The 15,099-nt window shown below is 38.4% G+C and overlaps 1 protein-coding gene across 1 annotated transcript; it reads left to right on the top strand.

The window, feature by feature from the left end:
* Positions 1–24: 24 nt before the first annotated feature.
* On the top strand, positions 25–11,858 carry LOC102228362 (calcium-binding tyrosine phosphorylation-regulated protein). Its single transcript, XM_023351709.1, has 8 exons — positions 25–448; positions 543–622; positions 714–763; positions 1,915–3,417; positions 5,422–5,478; positions 6,503–6,527; positions 7,764–7,965; positions 10,937–11,858. The coding sequence occupies exons 1-8, from the start codon at positions 295–297 to the stop codon at positions 10,990–10,992; spliced, it is 2,127 nt and encodes a 708-aa protein (XP_023207477.1). The 5' UTR covers positions 25–294; the 3' UTR covers positions 10,993–11,858.
* The last annotated feature ends 3,241 nt before the right edge of the window (positions 11,859–15,099 follow it).

Here is a 15,099-nt window from a genome sequence, read left to right as displayed (position 1 = left end):
AACAAGACACGGCACTAGTAGTGGCGCTAGATAACTATAAACGATTCGGTAAAGGTCGATTTAAAATGCTACCAGGTCACAACAAACCGTTGTATTAGAACGGATTTTTAAGAAAGATGGTTTACATTTAAACAGTTAACCGATTCGACAGCGCGATTTAATTACGAACCCAAACAACATTTAGAAAGTCCGTTAACTACAGATGCTAAATTAGTGGTGACATTTCACTTGTGAAAAGCCGGAAACCTTTTTTGCTGTTATTATAGCTTGGAATCAGACACGTGGTTCAGGAAAATGTCAGTGCCTTTTTCCAACACTCACCTGAGGGTACCTCGGGGATTTGGGGCCCTCTTAGAGGGACTGACCCGGGAGATTCTCCGGGACCAGCCCGACAACATCCCTGCATATGCAGCGCAGTATTTTGACAAACTTCTGAAAGAAAGAGAAGGTAACCGATCATAAGAAAATGAGATAACAATACTATATTGAAACTTCATGTTTCATTAAATAAGGACAAACTGTGTTTCCTTCTTTCTTCACAGAAAGTGGGATGGACCCTTCTGAGTGGGCTGCCAAGCTGGAAGACAGGTTCTACAATAACCATGCTTTCAAGAGTACAGAGGTAGACACTCTTTGAAGTTACAGCTCTTAACATGTCTAACTAAACTGAGTCTGTGTTAGTTTATTGTATTATTATTTTTTATTTTTTCCAGACTGTTGGTCTTGAAAAGGAAACAGCAACAGAGGAGGCCCACGTTTCCAAGTGAGTGTCACTTTAAGTGCAGCAAGCACGATCAAGAGGAGAGGGAGATGAAGAACATGAGAGAAAAGATAGAAATGTGCTCTGATGAAATTACATTGGAGTTTACATTTTCATCAATAAAAAAACCTTACTCAATTTGTCATTTATTACATTTTTATGTTGACCTTTCAACTCTACTAAGTGAGTTAATATAAGGCCATTTTACAACCACTGTTTTCTCAATGTACTTTTGAAGACAAATAGGTTCTGTTGTTTCAGTATCCCTTTATACTGAAATATAAGAAAATCAATCCAACTCATACTAGTGTAATACAATTACACTAGTATTGTAATTGAGATTTCAGAGCAAAGATTTAAGAGCAATTCCAATGCATTTCTAGCAAATTCAGCTGATTTGATAATCCAATTAGAATTAATGATGTGAAATATGTACAGAAACACATCACCTATTTTTTTTTTTTAAATTTTGTCCAAAATCCTTGGAACTCAAAGCATGTGAACTCTGCATGGGAAGTATTGTTAGAGGTCTGCCTGCTTCAACAGACTTAAGCAGTTAATGGAGAAATAACAAGCTTGTGCAGTGCCCCCATAATAAACCAAGTTTGGGAAACAGTGGTCTTATTCAGTTGACTGCTTTGTTTTCTTGATGTGTTTTTAGAACAGGCCTGATGTGTTGTTTTTTTGGGCCACATTTTGCTGACATGTTCTACTTAGGTGATTTCTTGATTAGTAATTTAGCACTTAGTAAATGTGGCTTGTGAAATTAAACCAAAAAATATGGTTAATCACAACTAATTCATGATTTAACAAGAGAGTCATGCCTGTGGCCACCTTTTCACGTAGTGTAGGGTTCGATTGGATAGATTTTTTTCAAGCAGAAAATTTTATTTAGTATTTACTCAGGTTATACCCAATATCAAAATTTGTTTGATGACCTAAAACATTTAAGTGAGACAAACAAGAAGAAGAAAAAAAAAGAAGATTTTCTTTGTCATGGCTGAGAGGAAATGGCGGAACAGAACTACTTGAGACTAAAAGCAGCAGAGAACATACACAGGTTGCAGTTGAGTTCGAAAGATGCATTTAATAAATTCTAAGCATTGCTTTAATCTGTAATGTTTCTAAAAATGTTCCATTTCGTTGTTTCTTAGGAGAAAACCAAGCGAATTCGAAACTGAAGAAGAGCCAAGTCACTCAGTTGAAGATGCAGCTCTTTCCACCGAACATCTTCCAATTTCAGATATAACTGATTCGGCTGAAGGCTCACAGGATGAAGAAACTGAACTACAAGATACAGAACAGACATCTGAAGCAGATGAACAGAGCGGGATAGACAAAGATTATGAGCTTACCGAAGCTGAACCTAGTCAAATTATCGGACTAGATAGTGAAGTAGATGATGACCTACTACACCTGAGCTTGATTCAGGTGGACCAAGCCGATGAAACTTCAGATGTAAGCGAGGGGGAAAGTCCTTCCCAAAGGTGGGAGGATCAGGAATATAAGGATGAAGATCAACCAGTTGGTGCATTTGGAGAGCAGGAAACTGTTGGCTCAGAAGAAGAGCATACTGTAGAATCAGAATCACTTCAGAGCGTTCTACATTTGACTTTTCTTGTGGACGCCTCTGCTTCAAAGCCTGGTGAAACAAAAACATCAATTTGTCAAGACGACACATATTCTGCTGAAGAGACAGAAACTATAACAACCCAGCTTGAGGAAAATGCTGTCGAATTACCTGCAAATCAGTATGAAATTCATCCTGACACCCAACAAGAAGCAAAGGATGAAGCTCAAAGTGAGAAGGAAATAACAGACACTGAAAGTGAGAGGGAAATAACTGAGACTCAAGGTGAGAGTGAAGTAACTGAAACTCTGAAAGAGAAGGAAATAACAGAGACTAAAGGTGAAGGGGAAATAACGGAGACTCAAGGTGAGGGGAAAATAACTGAGACTCTAGGTGAGAGGGAAATAACGGAGACTCAAGGTGAGAGGGAAGTAACTGAAACTCTGAAAGAGAAGGAAATAACAGAGACTAAAGGTGAAGGGGAAATAACGGAGACTCAAGGTGAGGGGAAAATAACTGAGACTCCAGGTGAGAGGGATAAAACTGAGACTCCAGGTGAGAGGGAAATAACTGAGACTCAAGGTGAGAGGGAAGTAACTGAAACTCTTAAAGAGAAGGAAATAACTGAGACTCAAGGTGAGGGGAAAATAACTGAGACTCAAGGTGAGGGGAAAATAACTGAGACTCCAGGTGAGAGGGATAAAACTGAAACTCTGAAAGAGAAGGAAATAACAGAGACTAAAGGTGAAGGGGAAATAACAGAGACTCAAGGTGAGGGGAAAATAACTGAGACTCCAGGTGAGAGGGATAAAACTGAGACTCAAGGTGAGAGGGAAGTAACTGAAACTCTAAAAGAGAAGGAAATAACAGAGACTCAAGGTGAGGGGGAAATAACGGAGACTCAAGTTTCTCCTGAGAAAAGCAGTGTAAGTCCAACAGTCTCTGAGAAGTCCTTCAAGCAGGTGACATTTAAAGAAGAAGATGAAATTTTTACTCCTGAAGTGGATAATGAATATGAGGAGACTCGTTCTGATAATTCTGATGGGACACCTGCTGACGCTGAGGAAGAGGAAGGACCTGCTGGGATTTAGGAGGAGAGCACAGCAGGCGCAAACAACAGCGACAAGGTAATCCTGGTTGTTTGAGAAACTGTCCAGTCTCTGTTATGATGCATTTCACACTTTTCCTATGCAGTAAAATTAATATTTGCACAATTTCTGCAAGCAATTTTCTTTTACTGCCATAACTTGAGTAGAACTGAAACTGATCATTATATTACCCTCCATAATATTTGAGCAAGCCTCCCTTATTGCATTGAAACCGCCTAATTGTGCAACTAATGACGCCATTCTGTTTTTGCAACGCCCCTTCAGGAGTTCTTTCGGCTTGTTTTTGACACATATTCTGGGCAGAACTTTTTTTGAGTGTGATTTCACACATGATTGGTCAGAAATTTAAAAATGACCAAAATCAATTCTGCAGCCTTGGACTTCGACACTGTAAATGAGTTGTACACAGTCTTTGTGAAGCAGGAAAATTTCCAGGCCAGAAAGAGCTCCTTGTTCTTACCACTTTGATAACTAATTAATTAAAAATAAAAGCAATAAAAATAATAAATGTTTCCATATTTTCAACATATCTACAGGCCTGAAGATTCTGGAATGCCCCACACCTCGACCTCATTCAAAGTTCATGGGCTTGGAGCCAGGAAAAGAAATATTTTAAATGAACTCCGCCATTTTGGGTCAGAAGATGGATCAACTAACCTTGCAGAATATGCCGGAAGGTTGCTAATGACTACATAAGTGCTGTTTGTTGTTGTAGTTGTTGTTGTTGTTTTACCTTTTCTCCAATATTATATATTTAATCCTGTATCCAAATATATTTAATCCTGTATATACTGTGTATCCATTTAATCCTGTATGTGTATCCACATATGTTTAATCCTGGATATACTGTGTATTTATTTAATCCTGTATGTGTATCCACATATGTTTAATCCTGTATATACTGTGTATTTATTTAATCCTGTATGTGTATCCACATATGTTTAATCCTGTATATACTGTGTATCCACTCTCAAATAGAGAATCATTTAAATAAATCATTAAAAGCTCAACATTATTGTGACATAAATATTAATGTTTGGTGTTTGTAAACCTCTGACAGAAACTGGGGCCTTTTATAGGAACACAACTCTGTCTGGAGGGAAATGTTTGAAAATGTCTCCAAAATATTTCATTCTTTATAATGATGTGTCATTTTCCCTCTGATACTTTAAATGCCATCTTTTCTGGCATGATGATAGAAATGACTAGGTGGTCTTCATCCCTCTGTATCAATGCCTGTTTTCTTGTAAAAAAAAAAAGAAAAAAGTCTGGATTAGATCAAGTCTCCTCCTGGAAGCCAACGCAGCGCCCCCAGAGTGAAACTGGTCTCTGTAATCTCTCTAAAAGGACGACTAAACAATTTCTCAAACATTTTCAGTGCTGTCACAGGTAAAACCCCCATCTGGTTGGTCTGGACCAACCAGGCTTCTCCAAACATACAGGGAGGGAGTGTAGGAAGGGATACCGAGAATGTTACTATGGTAACTCCCTCACCATCCACGTATCGTCATGGATTTAATAGGAGATGGTGATGCTGATAGTTGCTAGGCACCCTCTGTATCAGTGCTGTACCTTTTAGAACAGTTTCTAACTCACTGAGTAAAAAAGTAGATCCCCTAACATAAGTTAAAATGAGGCCACTTTTGCAACATTAAGACAGCTATGGTGACACCTACGTATTTTTGGTTATGACTTATATTTTCACTTTTCACTAACTCAATTTTAAATACTGATGTTCACAATACAAATGAAGCAGCTTAGCTACATAGGGATTCGTTACCACCTATTTAAATGTGTTTAAAATGTCTAAATATTGATCTATTAATTATCAGAGCAACTCAGCTTCGAGCTGTAAGGCATGTGCCGCAATTACCATGATGAACTGCTCAGCTAATTGGCATCACTGCGTTGCTGTTTAACATACAACGTGGATAAATGGATGTTTTCTGGTCCTCCCTCTCTCCCCCCGTCTTGTCTGTTAGGCTTGCAGAGGAGTGTGGGCGGCCGTACCAGCTGGGATCAGAGGGATGGAGAGGACTGTTAGCTCTCTCTGCCTCTAATAAATTTATAACACCTCCCAGCGCAAAAAAAAACGTTCCAAGATGCTTGCACAGTTTTTGTTTTCACACTATTAGTAGAATTTTTTTGCCATCTGGACTTTAAATAGTACGTCCAGGCTGGACTCTCTGGGGTTTTTTTTTTGTTTGTTTGTTTTTTTTTCTTAATTGTGAAGTTTCTTACCGTGATGGAGAAAGTTGTCAAATTTTAATAATACAGGTTCCGTGCAGAACCGGCTTTCTGTTTACACAAAGATGCCCTCTATGGCATGACTTTTTATTTTTGTGGGGAAGAAATATTTTCCTGCATTCTTTGGGAGCTTGGTGGTCCCTAATTACATGTCAATCATAAAATCGGACTCTGACACCTCCTGGAACCAGATTTGGGTTTGTTGCCTCAGGGTAACATTGGTCTAGAACACCAAGATTGTCTACACTGATTATGAGAAATGAAATACAAATCAAACAAAAACTATATTCATAAAAGAACTATTTTTTGGACAAAAATATGTCAAAAATCATGCCCCCCAAAAAATAAAATAAAGGAGCAATGTGAGGTACAGCTATGTGGTTTGTTGCCTGAGGGCAACGCCATGCCATAGAGGGTTAAACTAAATCTTTTGCTTGCTCATGTGATGTGTAATTTCCATTTTGATGTTGTACTTTGTGGATCTGTTAGACATTTGCAAGGGTAAAGTGAGCAGAGTAGGTCAGCAACCCTAATGAGACCGAAAGGATGAAACACATGCTGTTATGTTTGTAGGAGGTCTCTCTTTCTCTTCTCCCTCTCTCCCTGTGTGTCCCTGCTTCTCTCTTTCTCTCTCCCTCTCCCTCTGTGCGTGAGCGACTGTTACTGAACATACAGCGACTGTTAGTGAGAGCCAATCAGGCATCTGTATTGTATCAGAAACCCGTTTAAAGAGCGTCCTCCTTGGCCCAAGTCAGAATTTATTTAGGCACTCCAGTTAAACTAGATCAGCTCACTTGAAGACTGAAGTCGTCCCAGAGCAAAAGAAATGGACTGTCACAATGTGAGTAAATGCTTCAAATGAACTTTAAACGCCTTTTAGCTGTTTGGATGAATCTGTTGTTACTTTAAGACAATCCCCAAGGTTTTGTTACTGGGAATGTCAAACTGCATGCAGAAGCTAGAATTGTTGTTTTTTGTCCTTTACGGCGGTGAGTTATTTTTTTTTTCCTGGTATTATTTTTTTTTTTTCAAAGCTAAATTCTTTAAAAGAAGTGAATATGTTGTAAAGAAAAAAAACATTCCAACTTTACACAGTAGATGTGTTTGCCAGTGTATGTCTCTGTTCTCCTGTGAAAGAGCTGGATGCTGGCTGCTCTGTGAGCAGTCAGACAGAGAGGCTAATGAATGCTGGCCGAACAGGTGGGTGGTCACACTCCCACACTAGAAGGGGTTTCACTGGAGACATGATGCGCTGCTTCACTGAGATAGCGGGATGGCAGTGGGACCGTTCTGTGGGCTGCATTTCTTTAGTGGGAAATGTCAGTTCGTTACCACACGCAAAGCACGACGTACGCACAATCTGTTGTCTCCACAAAAATTGAATAGGTGTTTACATAACTCATCAATATCCGTGGCACTTTTTCACTGACAATTTGTCACCAGCAGGAATTTCTCTTCCCGCCCACTCCGCTTGTCCTCTGGGACAGTGGATTCTGAGTGTCTGTCGTGGACTGCAACAATTTTTTTTGCTGGATCGTCTTGTTTTTTGTGGGGGGGGAATGCTGAAGAGAAGGTGTATTTTTATTTCTTTGACAGGTGACTTTGGGTGTGAATTTGGCCAGTTTGGAATGATGTAAAGTACCTTCAATCTGCAGTCTTCAAATTTTGGGCACTGTTAGTTTCTCATGATGAAAGATTGAACTCTTTCCTCACCTTCTTTGAAGATAAAAACTCATAAAACAAAACCCAGAAATTTTTTTTTTTTAAATTAGTATATTTGAACCGGCAGTGTTTCATTGACAAAAACAAAATCAAAACTTGGAAAGAGTTGAATGTTGACAGACTGAGAACACGGATCACAGCTGCTAAAACGAACATGCTTCAGGCAAAAAAGAAAAAGAAAAAAATACAACTGTTAAGCATTTACAGTTAACCTAGCAAAATATGGTCTCACAATCTGTTATCGGTGGAAAAACTCCCACAAGTGTTTCATGGAAAGGAATTAAGAGAAAACACCATCGCATGATCCTCAAGTCCGTTCCCCGCACTGCTGTAAACTCGCTTGTTCTCGTAGCAGGAGGAGTGCAGCCGACCCCAGGAGGAGGAGGACATCTTGGACATCCCCCTGGACGACCCCGAGGCCAACAGAGCTGCTGCCAAGATCCAGGCTGGCTTCCGCGGCCACATGACTCGTAAGAAGATGAAGCCAGAGGACAAAACCGAAGGGGAGGAGGTGAGCAGCACTGGGGATGTGCTCAACAGCAGCCAGGGGGGCTCAGGTCAGTGTTGTAGAGCCAAGGGGTAAGACTAAGTCCCATAATGCAGCCAAGAGGGCATTATGGTTAGCGATTGTAAATATGGTAAGAGAGGCTCTCATCACGTCATAACTACACTAGACAACTTAAGGTAAGTGATGGGGAAGTTACTTATTTAATCACAGTGACAGAATATTTAGATAAAGCCAAATATATTCACAAAAGCAACATGATCTGATATTCTCAGGATGTCTTCTCTGAGACAAACACATATTGAAGGAACACTAATATAATCTTAAACATTATGACAACAGCCATTTAATCCTATACATAATTCAGTCTGTCTTTTAAAAGTCCCTCATGGTTTAACCCAAGTGTGATTAATGCAAGACATAACTGAGTGACTCATTTAATTACCCCACGGGATAGCGACAGATGACTGAATGTCTCAGTTCATTTTTTCTCCTCGAGAGCTCAGATTAATCTGCCTCTAGATGCAAGAGGCAGAAGGTATTCAGGTTCCGTTTGCTTGGAAAATGTCAAGTACCGTCATCTCGCACCTATTTACTAGTCTCTATTTGATGTAAGAGAGTAGGTGGGAAAAAAAAGTAACTTTTAATTATTACATTACAAAATACTCAACGAGTTGAGCTTAAGCTTTACAAACCAGCATTTCTGTCGGTGACAAAAGTCCAAGGAAATGTTTTTATTATTATTATATGTATATATATATATATATATATATATATATATATATATATATATATATATATATATATATATATATATATATATATATATATATATATATAATTTTTTAATTTATTTATTTTTTATCCCACATCACAACAAACATACAAAATGAAACAATTTACATAGAAATGTAGACAAGAACTCAAATACAGAATTTAGTGAGAAATAAATTTAGTTTTAAAAAATTTAATAAAAGCAAAAGAAATTCAAATGATATAAGATATATAGACTACTAGAACTTTACATTTGAAGAGTTGCCACAAACTGTAAGATTAATACTACTGCTTTATGGATATTAATTATTATCAACATTACTGATAATTAATTACCAACATTATTAATTGATGTTGAACCTTGAGTTCGGAAATGTTTCTTTTAACAAACATTGCGTCACATTTGTAACCATGGAGCAATTTGCAAAGTGCAGGCAGTTTGTGCTTGACCAATAAAATAATCCTCCAATGTTTGCTAAATACATAACTTAATTTGTATTTGATTAATATAGCAACCTGTAGAAAAGGTTTCCTGTTTCTGTAAATTTATTTTAAAATAAGACTTTTGCCTTACCAAAACATCTGGGTGATATTGTCAATGTCTTAATTTCTCTTTATGATCTGAGCGAATAATCATCACAGTTATAATCTCTCGTTCTGTTCAGATCTTTACCAAAGCAGGATGTGTCTTTGGAGCGATGAGTACAATTTTGAAAACAAAAATTTTATATAATCACCACCGTCATTCCTTTAGAAAGGTGACGATATGTTAGGGTTAAGATGAATGAAATGGTTACTCTGACGTCTTATTTTTTTTATGTTTAAATCTTACTGTGGACAGTGAGATATTCTTCTCATTGCATGTTGGTCTTTATTGACTCAGTGGCATGACAGACACGATCTGATCCAAGCATCAGGGTGAACTTGGCACAACAATCATAATCCTGAAGCCTGGAGCCTGAAAACGAAGGCAACTGCGAGAAACAAAACAAAATAGCAATAACAAAAAAGAAACACAAAAAAGATCATTAATAAAAAAAGAAAACATGACATAAAAGAAGTGAAAACTGTTGCATTTTTCAAGAAAATTAGCATGACTCACATATCCTCAACCAGGTGCAGGTCAGTCAGTTCAGACTCCATTTCATACCTTTGCATCACCCAGTCTTCCTATCATACGTATTGTATGTTAGCACACCATTACATCCATATACATAAACAACAAGTCTTAGTTTTGAATTACAGGCTTAGTTTATTTTGACAGTGTATTACCTTCTGGGAGGTTTTTGCAACACTGCTTGCAAGGGTAAAGTGAGCAGAGTAGGTCAATCCTTTTGAGGAGAGTCTCTGTTTGAGACTCTGGATGTTCCTCATCAAACCAAAACAACTCAAAGTGTCCTCATGCTGGTAGATATTTTTTTTAAGTTCACATTTACCTGAAGTAGAGTTTGAGTAAGATAGAAAAACACCTTAGATTGTTGGTTGTACTCTTGCATGTACGAAATGACACGTAGTTAGATGGAGAGGTACAAAAAACGTTGGCCATAGAATAACCAAAGCTACATATGGTGAGGCGATGACTGACCTACATTCAGGCAAGAAAATGAAAACAACAAAAAAAGGAAAGAATGAAAAAAATGAAATGCAGATTACAAAGATAATTCTTTCCATCAACCTTCACTCCTCATAATTCTAATCAACCTCCATGAACTTAAAATAAAACTTTAAATATGTATGACCCATTTCTTTCCCAAGTATGGCCGGGTTTTAATCAGGTGAGCGTGTTTAACATGGTGGATCTGCATCAATAATTCTCCCTAACCCAGTTGCTGGATGCTTTGTGTCTTTAGGTAGGAGATGTATTTATAGCTGCAGGTGCATTAGGTACAGTATAAGCCTAAAACGGCGGAGCAGAATTAATGGACCTGTCGGAGGGAAACTGAGCGTCTTGAGCTCCTCCCGCAGGGGTAGACCCCCTTTCTACAAGAGACGTTCTCATCAGTCATTTCAACAGTCACCCTCAAGAAAACTCCAGTATAAACTGTACACTAAAAGTTTGGAGAGGTAATAAACATATTTGAGCCAAACGCTTTCTCACTTTTTTTTTTCCAATAGCTTTTCTCAACTTCAGTACGATCAGTGTGTCGCTTTGTCTGAGAGGCTCTTTAACCTTGACGGTAATAGATATAGGAACAGTCCTTTCTAGGTTCTTCATATCCTGACTACGCCTCGCCTATTTCTGTTTTTAGAGACAGGAAGATCGGGGGCAGTAGAGAGAGACGACACATCTGTGCCGGAGCAGTGACGCCCCTGTCCTGACCTGGATGATGAGAGGGAGAAGAGTCAAGAAGAGGTAGTGAAAGATGTGTGGCTCAAGCTGGCATAAGCTGGTTTGCAGGCTTACCTTTTTAATCCCACCCCAACAAAATCATATCCCTTCCTCCACCTCCCCCCTAACATGAGTTAGCTTTAGAAAATGAACAGTTTCGAGGGTGTGTTATGTGAAATATTTGTGAACTTTAACACTCCCTCCCTGCTTCTTCGGCAGCCTCATCAGTACGGATATGTATGACCCAGAATTTGCGACTCACTGCATGTACTTGTGAAATTTCTGGTACTGTGCTAGTTTTTAGATGATGATCTGTGAATGTGAAAATGAATGTCTGCCAAAAGTTAAACAGGGCTTATTTTTTGAATGGATCAGTGCAAATATCCTGTGTATACACCTTGTATGCATCACTTTTTGTGACTGGTGGCTTCTGTTGTTTTTTGATTTGCCACGTTTTTTTGTTGTTTTTGTTTTTTGATGTGCTTGTATTTTGACCTTTTTCTGACTTGCTTACAAAAACAATTAAAGCATCCAAATCGCCAAAAGAAAAGTAGCTATGTATGTTCTATTTGTTGTTTATATCTTTCTGACCATGTGATAAGACTTTTCACAACAAGCATTTTTCTATAAATCTGATCTTCCAGAGCCGTAAGCATGCCGTATCTACACTCTTATCCAGATGCATTTTGGTACCGTTTTACCTTATCCGGTAATAGTTCTATATGCTCTGTTCCTGTGTTGTGCTGTAAGTTTTTTCAGAGCCCTGGTGCTTCAATAGTTAACTGAGTAGTACCTGAACTTTGGTGTATAGTCGTGGCATTAATAAATCCATTCTAACTATACAGTGGAACTTGAGGATGTGTTTGTTTCAAACAGGCCCCTTGATGTTCACCTACATCTCGCCCTTGCATTAAATTGTTAAAAGTTCAGCCGCTCGTTCTCCTCTGCAACAGTAGCAGAGTATTTAATCAGAGGAAGCATGTTTTATTGAAGCTGAAACCTTTTTTCTGTCTCCTGTGGAGCTCACTAATGCAAGAAATCTCATGAATAATTTATAACATAAATGTGTGTTTTTCAAGCTGCAGACAAAGTTCCCAGGTTTGGTAGCAATAATGTTTACTAGTCAACATGGCTTTATTATAGTAATTATGTTTTGCATAGTTGGAGAGCCAGCGTGGATTAATGGCACAGATGCTTTAATCATATCTCCAGATGTTTTCTCCACACAGTGATGTTTGTTCTTCTCACATATAGGGCAACAGCGGCTTGCAAAATTATTAACTTTTCCATATTTTGCCACATTGCAGTTACAGACCTTAATGTAGTTTAATAAGATTTTATGTGCACCACAAATCGGTGCATGATAGAGAAGTAAAGGGTAAATGCTACAAGATTTTTTTTTCTTTTCTACAAAAGTTTGAAAAGACGGACAAGGCATATATATTCAGTACCTGTTTACTCTGACACCCCAAAATAAAATGCAGACCAAGAGTTGCCTTCACAACTTCCTTAACTGGTAACGTAAGTTTATATATATACAGCTGTTCTGTCAAGACCTCAGAAGATTGTTAGGAAATATTTGTGAATAAACAGCATCCTACAGACTAATATGGATCATTATATTCAGTTGTTGAAAGCAGGTTTGGGCTATGAAACAATAACTCATAATTTGAACATCTCAAACAGCAATTAATTCATCAATCCAACATCCCAAAATGGAACAAATATTGGACAGCCACAAGATGGTCATGATAGCTTTGGGAGTCAAGAAAACTACCAGCTGTGAACAGCAGAAATATGGACTTGTTTTTAAGGGTGGCCAGAAAACAGCCATAGCTGGTTCTGTTTGCAATTTGCCAAAAGCCGTGTTGGAGCAACAGCACAGCTGTGTAAGAAGTGTCTCTGGTCAGAGCTGAACCCAATGGACAATGGAAATTTTAGGTTTACATTCCAAACTCAATGCGTGAGCACACCATCTCTACATTGTAACATGGTGGTAGCAGCGTCATGATGTGTGAATGCATTCTTCTGAGGGTACCAATAAGAAACAGTTTATGTGAAGATAGATGGGAATCTTATATTTGACTTAAGAATGTGATCTTCTACAATGTAATAATGTTAACATTGATCCAGAACTATGATGGGAATTATTATAGTATGTTCATGTCTAAAAATGGTCTAGTCAAAGTCCAGACCTGAAAAACTCATATTTTATTGAGCAGCCTGATCTATTTCTAGAAGAACGAATGTTGAAGTTTGAACAGGTGGTTTGGGAAAAATATCTACATAGGTGAGTAAGTGCAAGTACATGCCATACTTTTCAGATTTTCACTCTTAGAAAAAAACGTTTTGAATATTATGTCTCCCTATCCTTCCCAGTTGCTCTCTACTTTGTGTTTTTCTAATATCATGAGGTTGTGACGCAACAGATGTGGAAAAAGGTCAAGCGGTATAAATAACTTCGCAAGGAGCCGTTTTCAATAATAGACGACTTATTACAATAAGGCTGGCTAAATCACAGAAGTGTTCCTCCATTTCTCTCTATCTGCCGAGGCAGTCTTGTTCACTTTATGAGAAACAGGATAGTGCATCTTCAGTCTCCCTGTGCACCCACTCAGCCCACCCACACACATCTGAGCCACGCAGCACACTGCACAAACCCGAGCTGCACATGCTTCCTCACACAGGAAGAACACAGCCCATACTTTAACATGCTCATCAACACTCGAGTCACTCATTCCCACCGTCTCTCATGCACACACACTGTCACACACGCAGACACACGTACGCAAATGATGGGCTGTGTCACCAGCTGTAGAGATAGGACAGCCGACATCTCGTTAGAAGTGGTTTGGCAATGGCAGAGTGCAAACACTTCCTTCTCAGGCTGACATTACTTCTCCTCCTCCTCCTCCTCAATCTCATAAACATCCTCTATGGGTTTTATTTGGACCTATTCTTTTCTCCTACTCAGTCCCAGAGGTGCCATGGCCACGTTCTGCTGTCTCTTTAATGACTGTGGGTGAACAATCAATATTATGCACACCTCCAAACATAGCACAACACCCACTTTGTGCGGTAGATTGAATTCTGACAGTGAAGAGAAAGGCCTAGTTTAAGGGGGGGGGGGAAGGATTCACTTTGTCACAACCATAAGTTAATCAGGAAGAAAAAATGTTGCCAACATAATTTTTTCTTTGCTTGTTTTTCCACTAATAAATGTCAAAGAAAAAAAGCGCAGCTGAGAAATGTCGTATGGATTTCCACACTGAAGAGGAAACGCCCCAACCCTACTTTATGTGTATTTGGGTTGATGACATCACAGGAGGAACAAGAATCCAGAACTTTAACTACTTATAATCCTGTTTGAATCTTTACATGAGACTTCAAGAATATCTTTCTTTCTGATCCTCACGCAATGAGATTGTTTCCCTTTTCTTCCTTCTCATATGAGAACATGCCATTGCAATGTTTGCCAATTGCAATGGCATGGGCAGACATAAAAGTTGGGACTTGGAACATAATCTTAATGCAACACATTTACCAGGTTGCTTCTTATAGCAATTTGACTTTAAATAATCACTAAAGATCTTAGACAAAAAAATAAATAAATTTTTTACAGAGTGAGCCTTGGCTTCTTCTCAAAATGCTTCCACATGTTTTATGATTGCCGTAGTTTTCTGAAATCCATGCAATATTCTTACATATGGTGCTAATGAGGCCAATTAAATACATATAAAGAAAGAATTTTAAAAATAAATCTAAGTAGGGGGGAAAATCACAACATAGATATAATAGATCTCAGATTTTGAGATATGCTCTATGCCCCATATCGTCAGAGACATGTTGAGTAAAACAGCGAAATAGAAAATCTTTTGAAAAACAACCTTGACATATTCAAACTCAATATAGTAATCTATATTGAGTTTGGTTGATTTTACAAAAACGTCTGGCGAATAACTTTAGTGAGAACAACAGTGGCTTCAGTCATGAGACATTAAGCTAAAACTGTCTGAATCTCTCAGTCTGTTTCCCTTTCTGCCTTTCATGTCGGAGAAGAAGCGTCCCACTTGACTCAGAGAC

The sequence above is a fragment of the Xiphophorus maculatus genome, chromosome 18 (genome assembly GCF_002775205.1).
Source record: "Xiphophorus maculatus strain JP 163 A chromosome 18, X_maculatus-5.0-male, whole genome shotgun sequence".
In the NCBI taxonomy this organism is placed as follows: domain Eukaryota; kingdom Metazoa; phylum Chordata; class Actinopteri; order Cyprinodontiformes; family Poeciliidae; genus Xiphophorus; species Xiphophorus maculatus.
This window is presented reverse-complemented; position numbering and strand designations above follow the sequence as displayed.